General features: G+C 39.4%; 1 protein-coding gene across 1 annotated transcript; it reads left to right on the top strand.

Moving 5' to 3' along the window:
* Nucleotides 1-18,203: 18,203 nt before the first annotated feature.
* On the top strand, nucleotides 18,204-20,812 carry ssr3 (signal sequence receptor, gamma). The gene is made up of 5 exons (XM_017419977.3): nucleotides 18,204-18,417; nucleotides 19,273-19,399; nucleotides 19,610-19,708; nucleotides 19,821-19,952; nucleotides 20,496-20,812. Exons 1-5 carry the CDS (start codon nucleotides 18,285-18,287, stop codon nucleotides 20,560-20,562), a joined length of 558 nt encoding a protein of 185 aa, XP_017275466.1. The 5' UTR covers nucleotides 18,204-18,284; the 3' UTR covers nucleotides 20,563-20,812.
* Nucleotides 20,813-22,530: the final 1,718 nt, after the last annotated feature.

Here is a 22,530-nt window from a genome sequence, read left to right on the forward strand (position 1 = left end):
TTCTAATTTGTTGCCTGAGGAGAAACATAAAGGTTGTAGCCAACAGTACCTCTGGCTTGTTGGTGTCCACTGCAAGCATTCAGAGCTCCCTGAGTGTCCGCCTCAGGGTCAGTGTCTCACCTTGTCTGGTAGAGCTGCACTTTGAGCTTTTGCTGTGAAGTACAGAGGTGGAAACTTGTGAGTGTTGCTGTACATCTGAAAAGGTTCAGTAGTGACTGTCTGTCACAGTTATTGTATGAAAAAAATAAAGCAAGTTCTTCTATTTGACTCTGTTTCACAGAGACTCAATGACAGGTAAACAAGAAAAAGAAACTGACTGAGCTACGGCCATGTTTTTGTTTGATAAGGTCCATTAGTTGTGGAGGCCAGCTTGGATTGGCTTGTGTCTAAAAGTTAATCAGTTTTAGAGGTACACCCAATGACTGCTTTCTGAAAAGTTTCAGTAAAATCCATCCAGTGTGGTTTACAAGATAGTTTGCCAACAAACAAACATAACAGGCAGGTGATAAAAATACAAAACCAAGATCTACACAGAACAGAGCAACTTCCAGAGAATATTGTCAAAAGTTTATTGAAGAAAATGATATTACTGCTGTTTCTATTCTGTGGTTAGAGCTCCTGTGATCAAACTTAAGTACTTGTTTGAGCAAAAGAAAAACACCCTACAGACGTTCGGCTTGTGTCCTGCTTCCTACATGCTGTGTCCTGACAACACCTCTCTCCTGAACCAAAATATCTTCATCTGAGATGCACCAAAACATGATTAAATGACAAACTTAAAGGAAATTTGTGATGAGTGAAATAATTATTTTCCATCACTCCTAGCTACTTTAGTAAAAAGAGACAACACACTGCTGCAAGGATAAACATGGTGACATAACTGAGTGATATGGGATAAACCCTAAGAGGAGATAATAATAGCATCTATGCAGCGCAGGAGAAACAGACAGAGGTCAAGCATGAGAGTGGAAAACCCACCATACAGATAACGCAGGTTGCTCAAGCGGTAGCAGGAGGCGATAATATGGAAACTGTGCTGCCTGCTGCTGTTTTTGAGCAACAATGAAGTCATAGAGATTGTAGGAATCAGTGGAGAACGGATACCCATATGGACCACAGCTGCTGCTTATACGGGACATGTGCGTGTGTTTCTGCGCAGATGCAAACGTGCACACATCAGTGTTTGTGGGAGATAAAGCCACCATGTGAAAAACCTTGAAGCCTTCTTGAGAAAAGTTTATCTCAACAAACCTTCCAAAAATAAACCCTCTAGAGTGGAGAAAAAAATGTGTACAGAAATCCCATTATGATTAAGTAAAAAAAAAAGATCTCAGAAAAACACAACAAATTCTTTTTGTCTCCTTATTGCATTGCTTTGTCCCTTTTTTCCTCATATCTGAAAGCCTTACTAAATTATTCCTCCCTAAACATTGAAGGTAAAAGATGCAATCAACTGCAAGGTTTATATTAAAACAGAAACAAGCAGATTATTGTGTCTAAAACGACTGAAGCTGAAGCCAGTCACAAGACAAAGGAAATTTCATTTATAATAAAAAAGAAACAATATATTATGTATATATAATTTTTTTTTAATTTAATGTAGGTGTTGTGCAAGTTCATCCCACAAAAAAAAAGTTTAAAATGGATCTCATACAGATTAAAACCAAACTAAATTAAATGTCTGGCATTCATTGAACACACCACATATCGTGCCAGAGTTTAGTATAAGATTATCTTATGGTGAGAAATAAGTTGAAGTCATTGTGGTCAAACCTTGAAAGTAACATTGTGAGAAGTTTCATGGTGTATTGCAACATCTTACGTGATCTGTTAGCACTTGGAGTATGTGTTGTGAATGACAGTCAGGTACTGCCACGCCATATTTTAGCTCAGTGTCTGTAAAACTGAATGAGTTACAGCCATTTGTGTTTGCTTTACTGTGGCAAACATCTTGAATAAAACGTTTTACTCCAAACGTTATTCAGATGTGGATGTCAACCCTGGGATTACTTTCTGTAATTTTTGTTTTAAATCCGTTCAACTGTTCACGAGATATTTTGCCAACAAACGCACACATGTGCACACACATCATTGGTCTGCGTTTGCTGGGTGGTAATATTGTTTACAGCTTTCCACGTAAAAATTCTGAACTAACTCCATAAATAAATTAGTTCAACACTTCCTGGTATTTGTTTCATGAGATAAAGTCTTCTACAAAGTCGTTAAATGTCGGTCACACCCAGCATCAGCTGGCATAATATTTGTGTCATTAAGTAATATTTGCTCTGTGCTAGCTCAATAATATGTTTGCCCCTATTTCCTGTGCTCACATACACTGTATCTTAATGTGTTTAGAGTTACAGTAAAGCTGTTCATATATTTTAAATTGTTTTATATCATTCATATAAATAAAAGGTGTCTGTGCTGTTCCTTAGGCTGTTCTAACATACACAATGGTCCGGGGAGGAAGACACTGCTTTGTGTGTTTTGTACTACAATCCATGTCTCTCGAACTAAAATGCAAGAAAAATGTATGGTGCCTTTTAAAAGGCAGAGTAAAATTAATGTTAGTCATAAATTTAAAAGATCTTAGATGTTTTGTTTGTTTTTTTTAAATATGAATTGTCTCCAAGCTTTGATAGAAAATGCTATTTTTGGAGCAGCTGTCGTAAACATCCATATTCTTTCACATAAACAGCAACAGGCAGAAAAATGCTCTTTAATCTTTTTTTATGAAAACGCTGACAGGTGCGAGCGTAGTGCACTGTTGATCTGCATAATGAAGCCCGCCGTTGTCGTCCTGATAAAACTTCCCACTGCATGTCAGAGAGGCTCTGCTTTTTTTGGTGTGAGACCCTGGTGTGTATCCCCCACGCCAGCAGCTTCATGACCTCATGCCTCGCGTGCTTCTGTCTGCACGAGTGTGTGTGTGTGTGTGTGTGTGTGTGTGTGTGTGTGTGGGTGTGCGCCAGCTGTACTGTCAACATGCCTGGAGAGGACAGAGGCTGCCTCACTGGACAGAGAGGACAAAGAGGAGCTCTGACCCAACTAGGACAAGCTGTTTGTGCATTTAGCTGACATCCTCAGTACCTCACATCATTTTCCTCTTCTACTGTAGTTCGCAGTTTCTCGCAACTACTTCAACATGCTTGTGCACGAGCTGGACAAACACTTGTACTAGTTGGAGCAGAAGCCACACTAATCAGCCAAAGTACAGCACTAGTAGCCCCAAAATCTCAGCAAGTCACCTTTTATAATGCACTAGTGATCCACTTAGTTAATTAGTTAACACAAAGTCTGCTAACTAGTGCCAGTCAAATATTAGTGCCAGTTAACCAATCTGAACAAAAGCTTTAATAGTTAAAACTTATTTTGACCTCAATAGTTTACAAGGGCAACTGAATATGTTTACTAGTCAGGCCATACCAAGTTAATTGGTGAGTTTTGGGGGGCTTTACTAGTTAACAATTTAAAACTTTGGGTCACATTAGTTAATTAGTGTGCATATTTGTGAGTAGTAGTAGTACTAGTCTGCAGAAGTTTTGTTAACCATTTAACATATTGGGGTTTTTTGCTCACTAGTTAGGTAGTATGACAGAATATGGTACTAGTTTGTCCATTTGGTGCAGTAGTGGAATAAAATGACAACTAGTTTGAACTTTTGGGCTACGAATGTGGTGGTTTGGACGACTACTGTGGCTTTTTTTTTGGACAAAAATGCAGCAAAAAGTGTTACTAATATAATGTTTAGTCAAAAAGCGCACCAAGATGTCAAACTAATGTTCAAATACAGCAGAAAAAGGGCACTTTGGTAGGGGGAATACACACCCTTTTGATATAAATAATGCTCCTGTTACTTGCCATACTCACCTCCTTACACACCAATGTTTCTGTCACCAGGAGTCATACATGTATGTCCATGTGTGTGACAGAGGGAATATTGGCCAGTAGGCATGTCTGTGTGTGTGTGTGAGAGACAAAAACAGAGAGGGGATTCACCACACAAAGGGCTGAGCAGAGGTGACTTGAAGGCCTTTCATGTTTCATTAGAGCTGTAGTTTAAAACACACACTCCTCCCCACACTTTCTTTCCTGCCTCGTCCACTTTTCATGTAGCGTCTGATTCACTAACACGTTTGTTCCCACACGCTCTCATACAGGCACGCACCCCCCCCCAACACACACACACACACTTTAGCTAGAGGCTCACAAAGACATTCACTGTGTGTCCTCTTCTTTCGGGAAAACTGACGTGAAGCTCAGATATCTTGAACGTACGTATCCTCAGAGTGGCACAAAACCAAAACCTCCTTATTGACAGTCTTACACGCAAACACATGCGCACGTCCTGATGTAATTTATAGCCACTCCATTAGCGACATGTGCTCACAGCTGACATGCTGACACGCAGTAGCTGAAGTGGTGTTTAACATGCAAACAAGGCATGCCTGCTGTGTCTCATAAAGATTTCATTTGGAGAAAATGCCTTCAGAGAAACGTAAAAACTGGATGGACAGATCATACAGATGCAGAAGAACAGTGCTAATGTACATAAAGTTGAGTTTCAAGCTCATAATCTTTAAAAAAAAGGGGATAAGGTAATGTGTTTAGGCAAGTTTTACACTTTTTAAACAAAGGGTTAAAACTGTTGTCATCTGCAAAATGCTTCAAATAGGTCAACGCTATTATTGTGTGGCTTTGTTTTAAATGTGGATTTCTGCATCAAAACCAGGTCTAACCCATATGAGATGTATGTCTGCATTCTTCCTTTAGCCTGTAGTGATCCTGATGAGAGGTAAGATGAGGTCTCCTGGATGACAGCTGGAACATGAGCACTGCCTTCTTCCTCCCTTTGCCAACTTTTTTTTTGCCTCCTAAGCAGGCCTGGACATCATGCCCAATATCATGAGTCAGTAGATCCTGTTTGGTTTCAAGTCACATTTTTATCAGCCTTTTGTTCATTTTTTTGTCTTTTCTCAGAGATATTGTTGAGACCACCTGTGTGTGAATTATAACATACACCAACTCCCTTTCAAACAATGCAAACCTTGATCAACCAGCTTTTTATATTTGTGTTTTTAATAAACATGTTCCATTGAAAACAAATTCAATTTGATGGAAATAAGACAAATGTTTCGTTCTTCCGATCTATACTTGAGAAATTATTTTATGCTGCAAATTATGAGTCAGAAACAAACTAAAGTCATGGCATCCCTCCAGGGAATGCATATTTCCCACTGCCTTTAATGCTACCGTTTTACAATAAATCATCTTATTTCATAATCAGAGTCAGAATCATATTTATTGACCAGATTTAAAACACACTTAAGGAATTTGTCTTTAGCTGGTCGTGTCTCTCAGGTAGTATAGAACAATACAATACAAAACGTACACAGGTATTGCACACATACTGTAGATGTAGATGTATGTTCAGTGATTACATTCTGAAAATTTTCTTAAAATCTGCCCAGTGGGTCAGATTTTAATGAAATGATAATGATATTTTGCTAACATGATAAACAGGGGAATAATGTCATTATCCTTTCACCTTTGGAGTCAGATGATAAAAAAGCAAAGGAAAAGAGAAAAAAGTGTCCTGATGCATGCTCAATAATCCAGATAGATGATCCTAACAAGGTTGATTCGAGTTCAGGTTCTTCTTTGTTGAAACGTTGCGTCTTTTGTCCAAAAGACTTCTTCAGTCTGAGGAGCTGCAAGCAAGCTCAGCCTTATAAACAGCACCTTTGCATAGTGAATCAAGCAGCTGCTGTTAACACCCAAAACTGGTTGTTCACATGCAAAAGGGACCATCAGTCAAACGACCGATCATTAGTGCCCTGATGGCTACTTGTTGGACACAGAGGGCTGAGTGATACTCGCTGTCTGCTCAAACTCTCAAACTAGTTTGAGGCAATCCTAATCAAAGTGGATGAAAATGTCTCGATGCATGCTCAGTGATCCAGGTAGATAAGTCCTCTGGATGGGTTCTTCTGGAAGAAGTCTTCTGGATAAAAGGCGAAACGTTTCAACAAAGAAGAACCCGTACAGAGGACTTGACTCAACCTTGTTAGACAAGAAAAAGGTGTTAATTGAAACTGATTGTTTAGAAGGTGCATTAAGCAGACTGTAACTTCAGCTCTAATTTAGGTTTGAGTGACACTGACATTTGAAAGAATTCAAACCGATGATTTCTGTGATAGGAAGTCTGCAGATGCGGTCTTGCAGCTTTCATCCTGGTATTTAATAATTAACACACAATGTGTTCAGGAAAAAATTCTTTTTGTCTCACACATGTACTGCAGCATTCATACGCCGGTGCGTTGTGCACAAGTTATAGCCATTTTGATTTAAACTTGAAGAATATTGTTTTAACAATGTTTTGTGCAATCTCTTGTACAATCTGTTAGCCGTCAGAGTATGCGTTGAGGATGACGCTCAGCTACTAGCCCCATAGATTTTAGCATGATATCTGTAAATTTCACTGAGTGACAGTCAGTTTGGGTTTTGCTAAAGACATTTAGCGGTGGCAGCCATCTTGAATGGGGTCATAGAGGCCTTTTTTCCACCACTTCAGTGTTTTTTGCAAATTTCACCTTAATAAGAATTGTAAAGGCAAAAATTCCTCTCACCTCAGGAAAACTATAGTTTGCTACATCGAAAAATTAAAACTTTCTAATAAATTGTAATTTTTCCACAATTTTATATGCTAGGACAAAGGAAAAGACCAAGTTCATGTGGAGAAGAAAACACATCTTATGAAAACATTTAAACAATGAACCATGAGTTCTTTTTATATTTGTAAAACAATAATTATACAAGTATCCCACTTTGAAATAACAAAGTATAAACTTGCAGCCCAATAAATGATTATGGTGAACATAATTTCTTGGACATTTATTTGCAACTTACTGAATTTCTTCTAATCATGACAGAGACTTAATTTTGCCTTTTATTACATTTTTATCAATGGCAGGCCTTTACTTCTAAATTTTATTATCAGAATAATTTGACATATTTTTATGGAACAAATGACTTTATTCAAAAGTCATTCGCTTGCATAGCTGCACTTTTCCTCCCCCCCAACATCTCGTGTTCAAAGTGTTTAATTATCTGGTAGATTTCAGAGAAAGACAACACTGTATAGCTGGAAGCTGGAGAATTAAAGTGGCTGATAAATTACCAGCTCAAACTGATTAATTTGTTTTGCTCTTTGTGTTTGATGTCCCATTCTGTCACAGAAAACTGAAAAACATAACCCCAGCAAAAGCTAGAATATGAATAATATTCTCTTCTATGCTTTTTGAGGGAGTTAAATCTACAGAGAGGCACTGAAAAGGGGCCAAAGAGCTGCATGTGGCCCCAGAGCCATAGGTTGCAGAGCCCTGCTCTAACCTAATTCAGGGTATTTCCAGTCCTATACATGAAAACATCAAAATAAAAATCAGAGTCTTCTGTTAAACAACAGAAATGCTGTAATTTTAGCAAACTGTGCTCATCATGGCGTTTTGGCATGTTGTTCACGAACATCAGAAACATCACATCTGACATTTGGTTTCAAAGAGCTTTACTTAGTGTGAGGATCGCAAACTATACCCTCACATCAAGAAAGCAAAGTCTGAAAGAACTTCTGCCTTTCACACTTCGAGCATATTACATTTAAAGATACATCCAAGATCAATAAAACATCTTTCCACTGTTAGCAGAGCTTCTTTTATCATTTCTAATCTTCCAGACTGTAAAACTCTCGTCTCTCTCACATCACTCGGATGGAATCTGAGTCTGTGGGTATAAACACGAGCCTCTGCGCTCTGAGTACGGGGCAATAAAGTACTCCTTTGACTGTTAAACAGGACAGATGCCCCAGTGAGAGGGAGGAAACATGTTTTGGATACAGCTTATCACAGCTGCTTCCACAACAGTAGATCAACTGTCAGGCCTTCTCAGCAGCCTCCCATGGCAAACAGAGATGACTTTTCAATTGAGCATTCCCAACACATCCTAACAGCAGGTTTGTCCTTATCAGCCCAACCCTTCCTGTCATTCGATACATCTCACCGCCAGTTGCCCTCGCAACTGTGTTGGTCAGGCACAAATGGAACAAGTGTCTCTGTTTTCTCCACCCTGTGCCAGTCTGCTGCTGCTTCTCTCTTAGCTGTGAGTTTTCTGGAGAATGTTGGAAACAATTTACACATAAAATTGATACATATTACTGTTGCCCCCTGCCATGAAAGAAAGGCGATAATGTATGCTTGTGTGTGTGTGTGTGTGTGTGTGTGTGTGTGTGTGTGTGTGTGTGTGTGGGTGTGAATTTGTCTGTCTGTTAGCAAAGTATCTCATGAACCACTGGACACATTTGAATGAAACTCCCAGAAAGTAATCACAGATAAAATGTTCATAACCGATTAACTTTTGGTTTCAACCTTATTTAAGGTGTCCGCCACAGCTATCTCTACTTAGCAAACACAACGCCGGCCACAACTCAGTTAAACTGAACTACAGTTTAGTACATTTCTAAATAAAAAAGGCTTTTATCCACCCAGAAACACCAAAAGGAACCTAAAAAACAGTCGTAGCTACGCCAGGCCTGTATATGTTATGCTGCCGCAAAAATACATCAAAAACAGGAAACAAGGCGTGGAGCGTGCACATAAAGCTTGAACACTAGGCGTGAAATGTAAACACAAGAAGAAGAGGACGCCCTCAGGTCATAGGTTACATTAGAGGAGGAACTACGAGATCAATTTTTTTTCTTCCAAAAGGGTGTTGACACAAAAAAAGTAAGGGTGGGGTTTCAAGATTTTTTTTCACTCTACAACCTGTTTCCTAAAATTACCATTTTAGAGCTCCTCAAATGTTGTATCCATGTGGATGCAGGGCTGAAACAATGGGAAAAACAATGCAAGACAACAATTTGCTGTATGGACTGTCCCTCAGGTCCAGCTTGAAACATTTTGTTAAAGGGGACTCTGTTTCTCCAAACTGATGTTGTTCAGAGAGTATCAACAACAGGTAAGATATTAAACGTTCATAAACTTTCTACAAAAACCCACTTCAAACAAATTAAACTTTCTTTTTACAGAGCTAAGACAACCTTAACCCTCCTGAAGCCTTCAAAAGAGAGACGAAGAAGCCCTTGAAACTTTGGGTCAATTTGACCCGAAGGCCATGAGAGGGTTAATCTAAGTTTCACTTAGTTTAGAGCTAAAAACAAACAAACAAAAAGTTTAAAATGAAAGAAAGTATTTGCTGTGTTAGACACAAATTTTAATAAATTAATTTTTTTTGTTTACTGTGATTGTTTTAGGAGCAGGTGGAGATCCTTGAGGATGACCAGGAGTATCTGTTTAGATCTGCTTACAGAAAATGCTGCTCGCTTATTCCCCACAAAGTTTCTATAAACATCTTCAAAGCAAAAATGTGTGAATGTCATGTGTTTGAGAGGGTGGGGGTTGTGGAGTTCCATTCTTCTGTTTGTGCTGCGTCCAACATTTCCAGGGTCTTTGCTTATAGCCCTCCTCTGCTCTTTTCACACAGAACGGATGAGAAAAGGCACACACATGAAATACACCACTTTTGGCAGTCATGGTGACACGCATGCACGCATACGCACGCACATGAAGTCGGATGCATACTGTGCTCTGAAACGCACTGCAGTGACCTTTACGATGCAGATGGAGCAGCCGCTTCCCTCCACGGCAAAAATGTCAACATCTTCTGCACTCACCCTGCTTCTCAGAAAAACCAAATTGGCAGCAGGTCAGCATTCGTGTCTTTCCACATGAGCTGAACACACACTCAGTCATTTTGTGTGAAAAGGCTCACATTACTTGATGTGTTTAGGGATTTAAATTCTCCGAGTCATTTATTCAAAAGCCAAAGGAAGGAGAGGAGCGCCGGAACGAGCTGCACTCCCTCTGCGTTTATCACAGCAGTATGATCTTATCTGTTTGTTTCAGTACGGGCAGACTGTGAAATCTGGGGTTTATCGGAGTGAGGAATGGAACCATGTGAGCTTTTGTTTTGGGACGGCGCTCTGCCTGGAGGGTCACCCTAACTCTGGAAGCTAATGCCTGTGTCATCGCAGTCTGGAAAGCTTTGAATTTCAAAGCCTGGGTCTGGCTGACCCGGTAAATACAGTCTTCACACCTACAAGAAGACTCACAATCATCACTTGTTCAATCCCAATTTTAAAAAAGTGGGGGATGTAAAATGTAAATAAAGACATAATTGCAATGATTTGCGAATCTTATAAACCCATATTTTATTCACATTGGAATATAGTAAACACATAAATCGTTTAAACTATGAAATTGTCTTAAAGGGGAAAATGAGGCAATTTTGAATTTGATGGAAGTAATACATCTCATAAAAAGTTGGGAAAGAGACAACTAAAAGTAAGTAGTTCAAATGAAACAACAGCTGGAAGAGCATTATGCAATGAATTAAGTTAATTGGCAAAAGGTCAGTAAGAGGACTGAGTATAAAAAGAGCATTTTAGAGAGGCTGAAGTAAAAATGGGCATAGGTTTGCCAGTCTGTCTTTTGGAAACCATGAACGCCAGGTCCTCCATATTAAAGAGGGGAGGGACTATCTGTCTCTTATACTGTAAGCATAAAAGCCTGCCTCTCTGATGGTGTATTAGTGTCTATGGCAGGGGCAGTTTACACATCTGGAAAGGCACCATCAGTGCAGAAAAGTATACACGAGTTTTAGAACCACATGCGCTCCCATCCAGATGACATCTTTTTCAGGGAAGGTCTTGCATATTTCAGCAGGACAACGGACTCCATCATTCCAGCAGCATGGCTTCATGGGGGAAGAGTCCAGGTGCTGAACTGACCTGCCTGCAGTTTAGACCTCTCACCTCTCAGAGCTAGAATCCTCCATCAGACAAGAATGGGACAACATTCCCTCTAAAAACTCCAGCAGCTGGTTATCCTCAGGTCCTAGATGTTTACAGACTGACGGAAGCTGCACAGTGATAAACATGGCCCTGTTCTAACTGTTGAGATGTAATGCTGTAATCAAATTCAAGCTTACCTTATTTTAAAAAGTACAAATTCTTAGTTTAAACATTTGATATGTCCTTTGTTCCATTCTAAATAAAATATGGGTTTATAAGATTTGCATTCTGCTTTTATTTACATTTTACAAAACACCTCAGCTTTTTCAGAATTGGTGTTGTACTAGGGATGATTGTGAGTTACGATTTAAGTGTGAAGACATTGTTTAAACATAGCCAAAGTTAAATCCAAGTTTTATCTTTAAAATGTTGGCATGAACCTGCCTTGGGTGTCTCTCAGGAATTTCCCCGAAATGGACTTTAACCATATTAAGTTCCACTTAACTCCAGAAATTATTTTCTAACCGCCAGTGGTTTCATGTAAACAAAGACAACTGGCAGATAGTTAATGGCGATCTCATGATTATATTTAGAGACTTCTGTCGTTATTTTCTGGGAAGGATCTCATAAATGGGGAATAAATAGCATATGTGAAGCATTTGTGTCTTGTTGTGTGTGTGTGTGTTTGCGTGAGTGTGCGTCAAAAAGACAAATCTTAACACCGGAAAGAAAAAAGTTATCTTAACTAATTAAAATTCATTTAGAGCAAACAAACAAACAAAAAAAAAAACATTTTATTGCTTTAACCCTCCACATTATCCCCACTTTCTTTGTCCCATGCACACATGCTCATATGAAGGTTAACATGAAAGCACACAAGCCCCGAAGGCTGAGGAAACTATTTATGGTGAAAGTGGGCAGAAAGTGTAAACACATGTCTGGCATCCTTTGAAAAGACAAATATTGCACTGCTTTTTCTCTTTCCTTCTCTACGACAAATCTCCACCCCTCGACGCCTCCTCCCTTCCTTCTGCATGTCCCCACCTCCACCGCATCGTGCTCAATGCTGTGCATTTGAGCCAAAGGGGAGCCATAAATCACCGGATGAAAGGGAGATAGAGGAGGAAGAAACGTCACGTGCAGCCATGTTAGAGCAAATATCTGCGAGAGGACAGACGTACGGGTGGGTGCGGAGCTGCTGGGCATATTTGAGTGAGTGGGTTGATGTTTTCGCTGATGTCTCTATGCCCTAATAAACAATCAAGGCCTTGTCACACCAGAATGTGGCAGAGGTTTGCTCTGGAGGATTGCAGCAGCACTAGAGGCTTGCTAATGCAGAGGCTACTTCCAGCTGGTGTGCTACACTGAAGACAGGTGCCCCAGTGGCTTTTAATTGCATCCCCTGAAGGAGCTTCTATACCAGTTGTGCCTCTCATGTTATCTTTTGTCACTCTGTATCTATACCAAAACTGGTATCACCGCATGCCAATGGTTTAAACAAAGATCCCGTGCGATCTGTTAGCACTCAAAGTATGTGCTGGGGATGATTATCAGCTACTACCACACCACATTTTTAGCTCAATAACTGTACAGGCATTCCTGTGTTTGCTAAGGTCAGTTAGCTGTCCATAAGTTAATCAGTTGTAGATGTACCAGACAGTGGAATGGCACTTTCTGTGTACTTTTAGTGCCTGTCCCAAGCCCATGACATTTTTTTTCTCCAAATATGCGGCAGCAAGTTTAAAAATCACTTCCTATGTCAGCATTTAATCTCCATGAACACTGACTACAAGTTATTGATTGACAGAGGAACTTTTGTCACAGTGGTTTTGAGCTTTAATAATGAAAAAAGCTCAACAACATAAAATAACATAAAAAAAAACAATCAACTAATTGGAGCTGCAAGAAAAAGAACTGGAGAATCGAGAAACTGCATTTTCCGCAAAAATGCAACATGAATTCTGAGTTCTGAATGACTTCACTGATATTTGCTGAACAAGCTGAAACTGAGCTGTTAAAGCTAAAAGAAGCAGAACACAAGCTAAAGGTTAAATAAGCAAAACACTAGCTAAGAGCCAAAGGAGCAAAATGCTACGTAATGGATAAAAGCAGCAAAATGATAGATAAATGTAGCAAAACACTAGCTAAAAACTTAAAGTAGCAAAAAATAGCTACCAAAAGTAGCAAAAGGCCAACTAAAAACTGAATGTAATGTCAGAAGACAAAGACATAGCACGTACGCTGAACCAGATTTCAAAAAGAACAATGCTTTTGAAGAAAATGAAGAGATCTCAGGAAAATTCTTTAGGGAAAACATTTGTAAATGAAGTCAAATATTTAAAAAAAGTATAAAAGTTACAAAAAACAAAATTCAGAGCACCCATCTCCTGAATGAGCTGAACATTTTGGCTAAAATGGCACAAAGTATGCAGAAATAAATAGACTGCAAAGAATATACAAACAAACAAATAAACAAGCAAACAATAGTGTGAATGCTTGTAACAGTGAGATCAAGTTAGGCTGAACTCAATCTAAAAATACAACTTTTTTTTTTTTTTACTTAAGTGTGCAAAAGCATCTTTGTGCACTTGTACAGTGTTGGAACACGCAGGTGCAGGAAATCTGGGACTAGCTCTGCTTTTGGCAAGCAAAGTATAACTCAAAAGCAATTCCCTTCTCTGCTAGGTGATCTGTCATAAATGTTCCTCTGGGCGCAATTTGTGTGAGCTTAAAAATAACTAAATTGCCAAGCTAGTAGATTTGGAAAATCCTGCTTGTGTATGTTTACTCCTTTTTTTACCCTCAGCTCATGAAGCTGGTCAGTGTGTGTCAGTGTTTGTGTGTGTGTGTGTGTTTGGCTTTTAGTGATTATGTCTGTGGTGTCACCAAAGCCAAAGTAATCAGGCAGACATAAACATGAGGGCAGGAGATCAGCAGCCCTGTCAGGCACGGTGTTGGCTGGCATCTCCGCCTCCCTCCTCCCTCCTTTCTACCTTCTTCCTGCACCCCTGAAGTGCACAGTTAATCCCTAAGCCCTATCCTCATTTAAAGACGGGGACGTCACGCAAACATGCCTGTCTGTATTGCATTCTACCACACACGCGCGCGCGCAGACACACACACACACTCGCCCTGTTGCACATGCATACAGCTTGCTCCCATGGAGGCAGGAAGAAAATACCTCAGCAGGAGGTTAAACAGTGTGTCAGCCGCAGCAGCAGAAAGCATATCTGTTGGGTTTGTTGTTTTTTTTTTTAATATTAGTCCTAAAATGCCCTCAGTGGCAGACATGTGACTGCGTGGATGATGATGAGATAAAGAGAGAAAGGGACTCATTTTCTAATGGGTTATCCATCTCTGTCGTCATGGCCACAGTCAAACACACACCGTGGACCATGACGAAAATGAGTGCAGAGAGAGGTTTTAGAGGCACGCTGGATATGCGAGTTCACTAAATAAATATGACATTTTTTTTATTCCAGAGATCCAGTGAAGAAATCATTTCACCTGCATACTTCACTAACAGAGAATTTGCTTGTTTTTGTCTCATCGGGGACTTAAAGTTTACTTATCCTCTTTATTATTGCTGCTGCTGAAAGGTGAGTAATAATGTTTTAGCCTATGTATGTTTGTGTCCTGTCTGTTAGCAAAATATCTCATCAATCACTGGAAATGTTTTAATGAAACTCTCAGAAAAGAATCACTGGATGTACATCTACAGCTGATTAACCTTTGCCAACCCAAATCAAGATGGGCGCCACAACTAATCCACATTAGCCAGCACAAAAATGGCTATAACTTCGTCGGTTTTACAGATATTGAGCTAAAAATGTGTGTGGTCGTAGCTAATAGTCATCCCCAACACATACTCCGAGTACCTGCTGTTGGAAAGGCAGTGAGTTGTTGTACTGAGAGCCATCTAGTGGCGAAAGTTGGTAGGTGCAGTATTTACTTTAGAAACTGATCAGCACTTTAGTCCGACACGGAGCCGGCTACTTTAATCAGCCGATGCAGTTTAAGTTGTGTGCGTAGCTGACAAGACGTAAGTTTAACCTCATAATAGCTGCGTAGGTAATTGTCCTGTGTTTTGCCATTGTATTTACGCCATGTTTAGCTTGTGTTTTATATAAATGGCCGTTTGTTTTCTAATGTTTGAGGTTGTTTACTAGACGGAGCTACATGCTAATGCTAACCTCATCCGGTACCGTTTTGCTTTAATTATGTTAATTAGCGGAGTTAAGTGCTCGAGTTAGTCGTACTGTGCAGGTATAAATGTTGGAGATAGTTTTATAGTTTCTGAAGTAGTTTTATTAATACAGACCGCCTGCGTTTCTGATTCTGTTTATTTCTGTCTTTTATAGACCACACACACACACTCACATACATACATACACACACTCACATACATGAAGAAAATAAGATAATTAGACCTCTGTACGTTAAGGCTGTTATATGTCACCAGTAAAGAATTAAAGAGCCTGGAAGAACCAAACATCCTGTCTGTGCTCCTTACCGGCACCCCTCGGAGGATATCAGCATCATAATCCAAAGTCAATGCTATCGAACACCTGCAGATTATGTTAGATTGTACCAAAATATATATTTTAAGATTTGACCAGAACCCCTCTAACTCTGTCATTCCTCATAATAGGAAGATCTTAGTGTAAAACTTTGGCATGAAAGGCAGGAGGTAATATGTATTCTTTTAAGGAATGGTATATTTTTATTTCTAAAAGATATCTCAAACTTCTACTTTAGAATTGATGGTTTATTTAAAAAAATAAAATCAAACCTGCATACTGAATGATGTCCCCTTCTTTATTGCTGAACTATTGCTTTAATGATCTTCCAAATCATCGTGTTTCTGTTGAATAAAAACCGTCTGATCTGTTGCTGCAACCATGACCAGACCTTTAAAACATGTGAGGAGCTAAACTGAAATGTTCAGCTGAGTAGATACTGACCTCTGGTGGACAAAGAGAGAATCCTTCACATTTACACTTCATCCAAAGAGGAAAGATTCTGAAGAAGAGTTTTGAAAGTGGAAAGTGCAGAAGAAAAGTTGAAAAAGGGGGCAGGATTTTTAGTGTTTAGTATTTTCATAACTGATTCAAGATATCAGGTAATTGACCTAAAACTTTGGTATTGTAGTAGCTGAGAATAGTTCACAACACATTCTCTGAATGCTAATTCATTTTGCTAGATCTTGCGACGATGCATGTAGTCATGCAGCTTTAAATAAGCAAGAAATGAGGTTTAACAGGGCTTTGTTAATGGAAAAGTGAGATATTTTTGTAGGACGTATAAAAATTAACCATAAAGAATTTTTTCTCAATTCATTAAAGAAATACATTTTAAGGTAAAAAAGAATGTAATCTACCTTTTAAAAACTTAATTTCTTATATTTTGGGATCTACAAAACATGCTACTAACATGTTTTTTGGGTCTAAGTTGGTTAAAAGCTGGTTAAAGAAGTAAGTATTACTACTAATAATGATAGATTTCACATTTCCACATAAATATGTCCACTTCCCTTGTTCTTTTCTAAGACTGTTGGGTTTATTATTGCTCTGTTTTGTGACTTTACTTCCTGTTTCATTTTGTGGAATCACTTCCTTGTCAGGTTTGTTTTTCTGCTCCTTTGTCACACCTGCGCTCGTTTGTAATCAGCACACTTGTTCCTTACGTTCGGTTATTTTCCTGTGTGGATACAGGCCAGGATTTTCTTTGTTTGGTTCTTGTGTTATCTCTGTTCCCTGCAGCCTTTTGTGTCTTGTTTAAATTTATGGGTTTTAGAGATTCAGTAAGTTCTGTTCGCTTGTTCTTTATCCCGTCTGTGCAGCGTTGCTTGTTTGGTTTTGGATTAAAGAGCGCCTCCCTCTGAACTTTTGTTAGATCCACGAGTTTTCATCTCACCTGATTTTGTGGCGAAACGCCTCAGTATACAGACCAAAAATGTCTCAATGGGGTGCAAAAGTTTGAGACTAAATCAAAAGTTTGTCGTATTTAAAAAGAAAGTGGCATGTTTTGAGTATTACCTTTGAGCAGGTGTCTCAAACTCATGGCCCAGGGCCCAATTGCGACTCACTGACCGATATTTTGTGGCCCCCTACCTGAAATCAAAGCTTGGTGTTACTGCAGCCAACACGTTTTTTCCTCACATGCACCTACGTGAGTCATCGCCCTGAGCGTTTTATATTTTTTAGCACTTGTGGGCTACGGTAGCTCAAGCCCTTGACAACACGAGTTAGCAACATTGGTCACTTGAAACATGTTTCGGGACTGTCACCGATTGGAGGGAAAATATATCCTGCCACTCAGTGCAAGGACGTTTTTATCACTCAGCTCCAGTCATGTCTTTTTCAAAACCTGAAAGGTTGGCGATGAGCACAGACAATTTCAGGAGACGTGGGAGATGGAATCTTAATATATATTAATATATCAGCTGTGTGAGAGGAAGCCCTGCCAAGTCTCTGGCAGCAAGGAGTAGGAGGAAGTAAGAGAAGCCTATGTTCTGAAGAACCGTTTATGTTCTACATGTTCTGAATTATTATTAGTGAAGATTGGAAAGATTGGATCAGTTGTACTTTTTTTGGTGAAATACAGGAAACCCCTTTTTTGTGGAATACTTGATGCGGCCCAGCTTCCCTCAGACTCTACCTCCAGCGGCCCCCAGGTACATTGAGTTTGAGACCTGTGCTTCTGAGTATCATTTGAAATATTCAGAAAATTTAGGATTCTGCACTATTTCTAAGTCAGCAATCAAAACAAAACAGATGACTGTTTACATTGATCTGTAAGGGTATTTACACTGAGTATGACTTGTTTAAGTAGCTGTTAAGTAGCTTCTCATCCCCTTAAAAACACTTCTCCCTGAATCTCTAAACTGATATTGCTCTGAATGTTGTTTAATGGAGGTAATGTATGAGCTACTCGTAAGTGCTGTATTCAACCCAAGGCAGGAAAAAAACAGAACCATGTCATGCCAATGAGAAAGATGTGTAATAATACCATTACATTAGGATTAAAATGTAATTTAAAAAATGTTTAAGTATTCTCTGTAAAGGTCTCAAATCTATGGGTTTTACAAGTATGCTTAGTGATACTGTGGCCATTAGGTGTAAAACCCAATAATGCAACTTAACAAAAACAAAACATATTATTGTTGTATTTTCAGTTGTTGTTTTCTCTTCCTTTATAGTTAAAAATCAATTATGATGAGATAAACATTAACATTAGTAAAGTAACAACTGTAATATTAATGCAGTGCTGTTGTCTTCCTCTAGGGGGCAGCAACTCGCCTATTGTCCACCGCAGAAGAAGACGTCCGGCGTTTACTTCCGGGTTTACGCTGACGCGTCCCTCTTCTCCTCATTCACCGACGTGTCAGTCCTCTTTTTGTCCCGAGCCGAGCAGCAGACGCAGCGGTCTCTCCGCAGAAATGCCCCCCAAAGGAAGCAACAAGCAGCAGTCGGAGGAAGACCTTCTCCTCCAGGACTTCAGCAGAAACTTATCCGCGAAGTCCACAGCTTTGTTTTACGGAAATGCGCTCATCGTTTCTGCCATCCCCATCTGTGAGTACCACAAACTGCTGCTAGCTGCCCGTGCTAACACTCCGGTTCATTTACAGAGGAGAAGGCAGGGGAAAAGTCCCCAAATGCAACTTTTTAGAGCAAAAATACTGACGTGTAATGCTTTAGAGATGTAGGAACGTGAATAGAAGCAGACTAATATAGTAATATATGCACTGTTCAGCTGCTAATGTGGAGTGTGGCTAAGTTAAAATAAGTGAAATTTAGGACGATAGTGATGATTATGTCCCTATAATAATCCAAACAGAAAACATTATCTGGCTGCAGGTTTATGTACAGCTCTTACATGCAGTCTGCTGTAACCAACATGTGTTTTAAACAAAGTCGATCTCATCCTGAACACTGAAATCCACCAAAACTATTCATACATCTCTCAAAACAGCATAATAATTTTATACTTTTCTAGAAAACACCCACTGTTGTTTAATAATCTAAAATACACTGACAGAGGTGTTAGAATAATGGTAAACATTCAAGTAACAGATGAGAAATACAGATTGTAACATGAATATACTATAATATATGTAACAAAGGTGTCATATTAGCTGCAGTTAACTGGATTTTTAGTATTTCTGAAAGAGGAATTGGCTTTAGCTGTGTTTGAAATTACAGAATTCAATTGTAAATACTCTGCTGAAAGCATCTGTTTCCGATCATTGTGGAAAAATGATGCCAAAAAAAAGTCATTAATTCAGGAAACTGACATTTGAAGCAATAGCGTGTAAAAGCTTTGAAAAGCAATGCTACTGTGGTCCACACTGACTTCAGATTTTCCTCTAATGTAAGTTATCGGTCAGGTAAACTTGTATTCTGATTTGTGGCGTGTCTCTTTTATAGGGCTGTTTTGGAGGATCTGGCACATGGACCTCGTCCAGTCTGCGGTTCTATACGCTGTAATGACTCTGGTCAGCACCTACCTGGTTGCTTTCGCCTATAAGAACGTCAAGTTCGTGCTCAAACACAAGTACGAATGTTTCTCATGAACACACTATTCCCTGGGTTTGCATTGAAGTTGGAAAATGTGAACGAAACTTGTCTGTAAATCTAGTATCCATCACAGTTCTTGTATCTGGTCAAGCAACGTTTTTATTTTTTAATTGTGAGATTTTTGTTTTCAGAACTGATGCGTTTTTAAAAGCGACATGTTGTGAATTTCCTCTTTTTGCCTCTTCAGAGTGGCCCAGAAACGTGAGGATGCCGTTTCCAAGGAGGTGACAAGGAAGCTGTCTGAAGCTGACAACCGCAAGATGTCACGAAAGGAGAAAGACGAGAGGTGATCCACAGATTGTGTGAATCGGCTTGAAGAGAGCGGTATATTCCAGCCTGTTTGTGGTCGGTGCATCATGATGGTAAAAGAGGTTTAAGTGTTTCTCTCCCGTCTCCAGAATCCTGTGGAAGAAGAATGAGGTCGCCGACTACGAGGCCACCACCTTCTCCATCTTCTACAACAACACTCTCTTTCTGGTCCTCGTCATCGTCGCCTCCTTCTTCTTGCTCAAGAACTTTAACCCCACCGTGTATCCTTTCAGTTTGTTCACCTGAACTCCTCCCAAGATGGATTTTTGTGATTCTCAGATTTCAAAAGCACCTCCCAAATCTTTCTTTGTGATGTGAATGACTTCCAAGTTACCAAAAACAACAGATTTATCTGCTTTGCACCTTGTGTCAGTAAATGAATAAATAAATCCTAACATTCCCTGAAATAATGAATATCACCCGCCACCTTTTTTACACCTGGGTTTAAAATTGATCTTATTTCTGAAAAAAATACTTGTTGCCTTTTTGGTCAAATAACGTGTAATCTCACGCAGTCAGTGCTTGGATTATGAGCCTTAGTTTGCTTGTGTTTCTGTTGCGGCCATCTTGAAGTGTGTTAATTTCTTAAGTTGTTCAGTGATTACTTTCTAAAAGTTCCTGTCAGCATTATTAAGTCACCTTGGATTTTAGCGCATCTTTCCTGGTGTTTGTCAATCATGTGTCACATGCTTGTTTTTATAAATTGCCACTTTTAGATTTGTTTATTTTATTTAATTTTTTTGCTCCTTAACTCTGTTTCCCAGCAACTACATTCTGTCCATCAGTGCCTCTTCAGGACTCATCGCTCTGCTATCCACCGGCTCCAAGTGAAAAGGGAGGAAAGGACACCAGGAAGTTGGAAGAATTGGAGTTGATGGGGTGGGACTGGGTTGGAGGGGTGGGGGGGGTTACAAAGTCCACAACATAATGTTTTTCACTTTTGTTAGGAAAAAGGGGTAAAGGGATTGGAGTGTTGCATTTCAGCTTCATGAAATTCATGATCAAATATCTGGAGGCTGTTTCCTCCAGGTCAGTCTTTACTTTTTTTGTAACAAATAAAACAATCAGATGTGCTTGTTAAGTGTCTGAATGCAGTCTTCTGTCTACTTTAGAGCCTCTTTCAAAAAGTCTGTAAGTTTATTTATATATATATATATATATATTATATCTCCCTCCCTCCATTCATCATGATTAACTCACCAAGCAGAGAACTGATGTTTCCAGTGGGATGCATTTATTTAAAATCACACATTCATATAGATTATTTACAAAGAAACCACTCTGCAGCAAAGAAACAGTACACTGGTGCTTTTCATGTCACGTGGGGGGGGGCAGATCTGTTCAGGTCTTTTATTATCCACACATCAGCGTTTTTCTGTAGTATAGTTAACATCTTGGTAGGATTTGAAGTTCATATAAAAGCTGGAACACGGTACAAGTTGCAGGATTTTAATTACATTTGACTCAGTTGCCAAGTGATTGTTCCTGTAAGCACTTTCTTGCAGGCATTTACCCTTGAGAACACCAGTGATGGCAATTATGTGCTTATCTCAAAATCCAGAATTTGTTGCAGAGTCTTAAGCTTTTTGCTCTTTTTTTAATGATGCTTTGTGGAGCAGGTGATTTAAAGAGAAGCACACCAAACTACAGATAAAACTCAGAGTTTTTTTTTGTTCTAAAGCAACCCTTTAGAAATAGTTTAACATATTCTAATCATAATATTACTTTGCCACAACAGTCTCCAAACACACGTCCCTTTGTGTCTGTATTTCCCAGCTGAATGCTCGTGTCCTTTCAGGTACTGAAGTGAGACTCTACCTTTAAACCTGCAGATGCTTCGCTGCAGTCTGAACACGGAACAGCTGGGGTGAAGGCACAAAGAGTGTATGTGGATCTGATCAGGGATTTTCACAAAAAATGTTCTCTGTGATCACGAACATGACATTTCTGTGATTAAATTAGCCTTTAGTGCTTAGACAAACCTCTGAGCTTCATCCCAGGATGAAAGCTACCATTCTTTCTTCTGTAGCTGAATAGAGTGGGGGGGGAGAGATTAAACCTTGGCTTTGACAGTGTTTTCTTTTATTTAAAACTACAATTTTAGTTTCCAGTGCTCTGAACTGGCAACGTTTTGTTGAAACAACATTAAAAACATACAAGTAATTACTCTAAAGTTTATAATCTGCATGAATATCCTTCTTTTCATCCCTGAATGTATTTCTTTAGCAGGACTCATGTCAAGGCACTCTACCAGGCCTGACACTGTCTCAGACTGAGGGGCACCATGTTGACTTGCACACAGATTTCCACACACATCACATGCTTTTTTTGTTTTGTTTTGTTTTTTGCAGCAAGTGTCAGAGTAAAGGAAAAACTACGCTTCTAAACATTCACTCTCTCTGTGCCGGTTACATGTTTTCATGAGCAGAAACAGGTTTGTTTGTTTTTGTTTTAGGTAAATGTCCAGTTGCATCCCAAATGGCTGGAAATCCACTGGAAAGAACACTCACTGATAAAAAAAGGTTAACTACTCAGAAGGAATGGTTTAATTTGGATGGAGTTTGATCCAGTGATGGGTTTGATTTGAAAGGAGCTGGCACGTCTAGAACAAACACCAGAGGGTTTAAAAGTGGTGGCTTCAAAAGTGGAGCGGTGGGGTGTCATCAGGCAGTTGCTGGAGTCAGATGAAACAGTAAGCGAAGGTTGCCAGACACAGAGGAGGCCTCAAAAGCTCAAAACCGAAGTGCTGTCCAGCAAAATGAAGAGCAATAATGATAAATCTTGAAATGCAAAGAGCGA

Source organism: Kryptolebias marmoratus, linkage group LG2 (assembly GCF_001649575.2).
Source record: "Kryptolebias marmoratus isolate JLee-2015 linkage group LG2, ASM164957v2, whole genome shotgun sequence".
NCBI classification, from domain to species: domain Eukaryota; kingdom Metazoa; phylum Chordata; class Actinopteri; order Cyprinodontiformes; family Rivulidae; genus Kryptolebias; species Kryptolebias marmoratus.

Excerpts from the sequence above, each read along its gene's own strand:
- ssr3 (XM_017419977.3), top strand. The coding sequence starts at position 18,285 with ATGCCCCCCAAAGGAAGCAACAAGCAGCAGTCGGAGGAAGACCTTCTC. Across the intron at positions 18,418-19,272 it reads CGTTTCTGCCATCCCCATCT|GGCTGTTTTGGAGGATCTGG; the intron begins GTGAGTACCACA and ends TCTCTTTTATAG. Across the intron at positions 19,400-19,609 it reads AAGTTCGTGCTCAAACACAA|AGTGGCCCAGAAACGTGAGG; the intron begins GTACGAATGTTT and ends TTGCCTCTTCAG.